General features: G+C 56.4%; 1 protein-coding gene across 1 annotated transcript in view; it reads left to right on the top strand.

The window, feature by feature from the left end:
• The first annotated feature begins 201 nt into the window (after nucleotides 1–201).
• The window catches only part of CSUI_006133 (uncharacterized protein), a 15804-nt gene continuing 9730 nt past the window's right edge, over nucleotides 202–6275 (top strand). Inside the window, exon 1 of the mRNA XM_068066298.1 lies at nucleotides 202–6275. This exon is cut by the window's right edge and continues 809 nt beyond it. Coding sequence (XP_067921719.1) covers nucleotides 6212–6275 — 64 coding nt within the window. The 5' untranslated portion in view covers nucleotides 202–6211.

Raw genomic sequence — 6275 nt, 5'->3', positions numbered from 1 at the left:
GTCGGTTCCAGGACCATATCCCTGGCTGAACATAGCCGCCTTTGTTTCTAAACTGCACAAGTGCCTAGGCCTTCGGCGGTGAAGGTAACTTCAATCAGCGCTCAGGCTGGCCCGCCCGGCCCCCTCTTCGGGGGAAGTGAAGCCCGCCAACCGACCGGTGAAAGCACCGGTGCCGGCTGGCCAGTTCTTGCGCAGCGGCATAGCCGATCAAACGCAAGCGACTCTCGCTACGCGTGCTCTGAGTACGGACCACGTGTTTGCGTTTGACTGGAAAGAACAACTGTCCTACCGTGGTCCACAAAGCACGTCTCCTCGATTTCGCTGGGACCGCAGGTCGCGGAGCGCTGCCAGCTTGCAGCGCCTGGCGTCAGGGGCGCACAAGCTTCTCCGCGGAAAACTGGAGGCCGCAAACTAGAGGCCGCGAACCTGCGTTCCATGAAGAGCTTGAAGAGCGGAACTGACTGCCGGACCAGCAAAGGTCTCCCGTGTGATGATGGGGGGAGTGCACTTGTCTGATGGGGTTTTCTCCCGTCAGGACACACGCTGTCGCGTCTCCCATTCAGGTGCTACAGCCGTCATGCCTTCCCCGCCGCTGTCGCAAGTGCTTTCTTGCGAAGAGCACATGCGAACTCCACACTCGTTCCCTCCCCCCGAGATAGACAGCAACAGGATACGCCCCCCACCCAATGCTGGCGGGTGTGTGCGCGTAGTGCCCCCCCTCTCTTCTGCCAAAGCCGCGGCCGGCAAGTGGAGTGCAAACCAAGTGTTTTCCCGAGTGTTGCACTGCTCCGAGGCAGAAAGGATATCGGGAACTGCCTTTCTTTTTCTAGAATCTCTCCTCGGGTGTTCTTTCTTCGGAACCGATGTGCGCACCCCAGCTGTCTTGAACGGTTCAGAAGATGGACGCTCGGGTGGCAGAGCTCCTGAAACGGACGATGGACTGAGCAAGAGGTGGACGGGCCACCGCCGGGGCTGCCCGGGCGGCTTGAGGTACCAGGGCGCTCCAAGTAGTGCTATGCACACGTCTCCATTCATTAACGCTAACTCGCTTTCTCCGAGGACCAGGCATGGGCTGCACGAGAAATGCAGTAGATTTTTTGTGAGTCTGTCTACTCACGTAGTGCAGCGCGGTGCTTCCAGTAATGAGCAACAGCAGCCGCCCATCGTGACCACCGAGGATTCTGCAAACCGCCGCTCGCCGTGCGCTTTGCGCGTGATTGCTCGGAAATTCTGCGTGTCGGTATAAGGATTCTCTGGGTTGCGCATTCGTCTTCTCTTTTTTTTTTCTCCCACCTCTCCTTCGTCTCATTTCCCCTGCATTTTCTCGTGCTCACCCTCTGGGCATCGAACCGGAGCTATTGCTCGGTTCTCCAGGCTGCAACTAGCTCTTCGAGTTGTTGGTATTCGCGTCTCTTTGAGGCCGCGAGTGATCAATACGACAGCCTAGTCTTTGCAGACAGGCCTTCATTTTCCCTTTCCGTTTAATTGTCCGTTCATTCGTCGTGTTCTCTTGTTTGTTAACGGTGGTGCGGCTTAATTTGTAGTCAGGCTTCGCAACTGTGCTGCTACCTGGTCCTCGCCGTTCACCGCAACTTTGTCATTCTTCCGAACGGGGAATTGCAGCACGGGGGTTTGTTGTCGGCGGACTTGGGGATCCGGCCTCGTAGCGGGTCCTCCGTCTGGTGTGTTTTTTCTTTCACCGTGACTCTGTTTCTTCAGAGTGCGTTTTTTTCTGTTGTTTTTTCACCGAAGTGAGTGCTGGCTCGCATCAGCTCGGTATGCTAGACGGCCTCTCCGTTCCTTGTGGTTTGAGATGTTGTTCTCCTCAACTCTCGGAGTGACCCTCTTTATAGCCACGGTGGTTTCCGAGTTGGCGCGATATGGTACACAGTGATCTGTCGGCTAGATGTATTCCGTATTCATATTGCGACGGATCTGTTCCTCGCCTGAGTATTTTGTGCTGGTGTCGTCGGGGTTCTCAGAGCAGATCTAAATATAGGTATACTTGCGTCCGTTACGGCCCTGCATCGGGCTGCGCACCTTCCTGCTCTTCCGTAGTCACGGTGGTAGAGCACTAGGATTTGCAGAGTTTGGAATCAGCGTCAACCTTTCGTTCACTCTCGAGTGTGCGCCGCTCTTGGCTTCGGATTGGAACACCCAAACCCTTTGTTTCTTCTTCCCTGGCTCCTCTGCCTCAAGCCTAGGATAGCGTGTTGCAGTCGTACCCTTGGGTCGTTGGCAGGCAACTTAGAGAGAGACGACTGTTCAAAGCCAACCTCTCTGTCAAGCAAGCGACGTGACTGGCAGCAGTGCATTCCGGCTTGTCACAATTCCGAAGATAACTGCCCCGGACGTTTCTTTAACTTGATGACATCAAGGGGAGGAGAGTGGTCATTGGATAACTGACGGCAATTTTGGACAAGGGAAAGAAGCAAGGACGTTTCGGAGCGACGTTTTCTTCGTTTGAAAAATCGAGCACCGGAGACGGAAGTCGGCTCCAGTTTCTCTCCCGAGGCCATTTTCTGAGACTAGCCTGATTCGTAGAGGGCTGTTTGCCTCTAGGCCATGTGAGCAACGGAATCCTTCTAGACCACCCACATATTTCTCGTGCTGGTGCTAAGGATACGACAGAGTTCTTTGGCTCGTCACTTCAAGGACGCGGGAGGGGATTCGAGGAGAACCTGTGGACTCAAACAAGCACCCGCATTGGAGCAGCTTGTCCTTGATCGTGTGTCGGGTGGTGACAGGGAAGTGGCAGCTTTTCGACTGCCAGTCAACAGGGATAGTCACCGCCTGGCCGGGTGTTCAAAGGAGGAGGGGGCTGCAGTGGAGCAGCTGTTGGTGTTCTCACCGGAGGGAGAGACACTGGCGTCCGAGGTCTCAGTGGGTGAGCGTTCGTGTGGGGCTTCGATGTCGTTGAGAGGGGGCGGCATCGAAGAGACACAATCAGACCACGTGACTGAGGCCTTTTCGCAGCAGCGCGTGAACGAGGGCGCCGCTCAGGAGGTTGGGAACAGTGGGAGGGATACTGAACTGGAGAACTTATTGGTTTTGTCCTCATCCCTCCAGCACATCGAGACGTCTGAGAACGGCATCACCATTGTGGGTTTCGGGGATCTACCGGAGAGCGCTTTCCCTACAAGAGTTGTCTCTCCTATTACCGCGTCCGGGACCTTGGGAATTGATTTACAGGACACGTCACTAGCGTCCCAGGAGACTCCCCGGAGGGTTTTGTCGCCGCCGTCGGCAGCGTCGTCCGTCCCTGCGGATTTGCCCGGAAACACCGAGGCCGAGAAGTTCACGTTTTTTGATTTTTCAGGAGAATCCGACAGCAACAGGGCAGCCGACAGCACTTTCTATTCTGAAGACTGCACCGGATCCTTTTTTCTCGGAAGTGGTAAGCAGACAGGCATCTGCCCTTCGCTGCAACAGCAGCAGAGGAAGCCGGAGAAGGTGATGGCGTTGTCATCTTCTCCCTCTTCCCAGCAGGTGCTGCTTCGGTGGGAGGCCGTTGTTGGTCAACAGCGTGATGACGAGGAGCAGGTACGCCGGTGGCAAACCCTCCAGCAGAATCTGCAGCAGCAGTCAGACGGAAAGTCTCAGGAACGGGTGCTCCTGCTCCCATCGCCGAGTGAGGAATCCGTGGCACAACAAGGCTGTCTAGGTACCCGGGGACTGGACGCGCAGGGAGGCCTTCTACCGGGACCTCGGGACCAAGATTGTTCTGGGGAGGAGAGGCGTGTTCAAGAAGAAACGGGACATTGGGAAAGGGGGATGCCTCAAGAAACTTCATCGGACTTGCTACGACAGCAGCAATCCGGAGACAGTCAATGCGGAGGCGCTGAAGCACTTCAAAGAGCGGGTGCGTACAGTCAAGCAGGCGTGCAGCAGGACCAGCAGGAGGAGGGGGGTCGCGGGCATCAAAGTTTGGGAGATTTCGGACATCAGCTACAGTGTGTAAAGCAACGGGCCGGGGATCGCCAGTCCGCCGGGGCGGGGAATTACCAGGAGGAGCAACCGCCTCCAGCAATTTCCGCACCGTCTCCTGCTGGGGAGAATCAGCAACAGCCCTTGCAGGGTCTGCATCAAGAAGCCTCCGGTAGCGACAAGCAAAATCAGCAGGATTTAGAGAAAAAGCGAGGGGAAGAGGGACTTCTCATGTCTCTACAAAGACAGCGTAGCGGGGAAGTTGCTGGTGGGGGAGGGGGAGGAGGGCAACTGTCCTACGCAGAAGGTCTACATCCGGGGCTAGTCGAGGGAGGGGCTCAAGAGAGCTATCAGGGGTGTCCTGATCGCCAGCAACTTCTTATATCGCATCGGCAGTTGCCTACCGTCAAGCCAGAGGAGTTACAGCACATGCAACGTCAAGGAGAGAGGGATGAAGAGATGAAAGGGGGCAGTCACGAACACATTCCGCGGGGGGAACGTGTCTTTGGGGAACAGGCGCAGCAGCAGCAGGTAGGACAAGTACCTGTTTCAGGAAGTGTTCTTCACGTGGTGAACCAGCCCCAAGGAGGAGGAGGGAACGATCAGAGAGTCATCCAGCACAAGCAGCAACAGCAACAGCACGTGTTTTTCCCAGGCGGGGGAAGTGGTTCGAAAGATTCTCACATCCAGTTTTTCAGGCATGATTATCCAGCTCACCAGCAGGTCGTGAAGCCCGAGCCAGGGGCCAGCATTGAGCATGTACCTGTAGCTTATCACCAACAAATGATGGAGCACAACCCCAGTCGACAATGTCTTTCGGTGCAGGCAGCATCACACTCTCCCCTCCAGGTGCCGCCGCCTAGCCATTTAAGTCGAGGACATTTCTTCGCCCTTAGTGAAGGCCATCTCACCGGCTCACATGCCTCCCGCGGGGAGTCTCCTGCTCAGCACCACACAGGCGCGGCCCCTGTTCCGGAAAGGCAGCAGGAGATGGTGGGGTCGACTCAAAGGCGGGCTGAAGGAGGAGGGATGCGGCCGCGAGCAGTCACGCACCAAGAAGAAGAGCAAAGGAGGAGACTTGAGCATGAAGAGCGTTTGCATCAACACCACCAGCAACAACAGCAACAGGCTGCGTTGGAAGAGTTGCACAGGCAGGAGCTTCAGGCTCTTCAGTTTTTTCAGGCTTCTGGTCAGATGGGTGATTTCTTAATCCACCAGCAGCGCTTGATGCAGCACCAGCAGCAGGCTCAGCAGATTCATATGCAGATACAACAGCAGATGCACCAGCATCATCAGCAGGCGCAGGGAGCTTTTCTCCATCCTCATCATCATTTTGCTGCTCAGGCGGGTGGGGCAGCAGCACGCGGATGTGCCATGACACAAAACATGTCCCCCCAGAATGTTATAGGTTTCTCCCAAGCGGCACATGCTCCTCATGGTGTTACCGCCGTCGGTGAGCACCCGCAGGTGGTGCAAGGGTACATTGCGGCGAGGCATGCAGGAGTAGGTGCCGAGTCGAATGGAGGCAGTACCGAGTTGGACCGTTCTTCGAGCGGGGGTGGCGGCAGTGGTAAGACAAGGCCGCAGCAGCCGCATGCGGGTGGATGTTTCGCAGGAGGTGCAGATGAGGCTGACCAAGTGAATCGTAATGTGCAGCAACACCAGCATCCTACACAGTTTGAAGTAGGGAGTAGGGAGGGGGGCGGCTCCGGCGGGACACATTTACATCATTCTGGGGATGACCCAAGTTCTGGAAGCGAGGTGTATGGAGGTACACCAGTGCGTCCAGGGGGAGGAGGAGGCGCTACCGGGGGGGCAGAAAGCTTGTCTGCTTCTACGGTATGGAGTATGACGCCTCCTTCCGGAGTTTCTCCGAGAGCTGGGGGAGCCGGTCCTTCAGGGAGTGGAGGAGATGCATCGGCGATGATTGTTAGAGAAAGTAGCAAGGGCCAAAGTAGTGCTTCAGGAGAAGGACTGGGAGATGGGAGTTCATCTGTGGCTTCCACGGCAGCTGTTTCCTCCTCACCGTCAACACCTGGAGCTGTATCATTGTCATCTTCATTTTCTGCTTTCTCTCCTTACGTAGCGGGTCACCCCACCCATACCCCTCCTTCAACCACGCACGCAGCAACAGCTGCTGCCGCGTATTTCCAGCATAATCCGCCTCCTCAGCATCCGGGATCGCCATATCACCATCAGGCGGGTCCGGACGGGCATTTCTTAGCGATGCAGCAGCAGGCGCCACCGAAGACAGGGTTCCCACCATGCCACCAGTTTCATCCGTATGTACACCCGAGCCTACACCACCATCCCGCTTTGCAGCATCAGCAGCAGCATCAAGGCGGAGG

This window comes from Cystoisospora suis (assembly GCF_002600585.1).
Source record: "Cystoisospora suis strain Wien I chromosome Unknown contig_3065, whole genome shotgun sequence".
Classification (NCBI taxonomy): Eukaryota; Apicomplexa; class Conoidasida; order Eucoccidiorida; family Sarcocystidae; genus Cystoisospora; species Cystoisospora suis.
The sequence above is the reverse complement of the archived record's forward strand: the minus strand, read 5'-3'. Positions and strand labels throughout refer to the sequence as shown.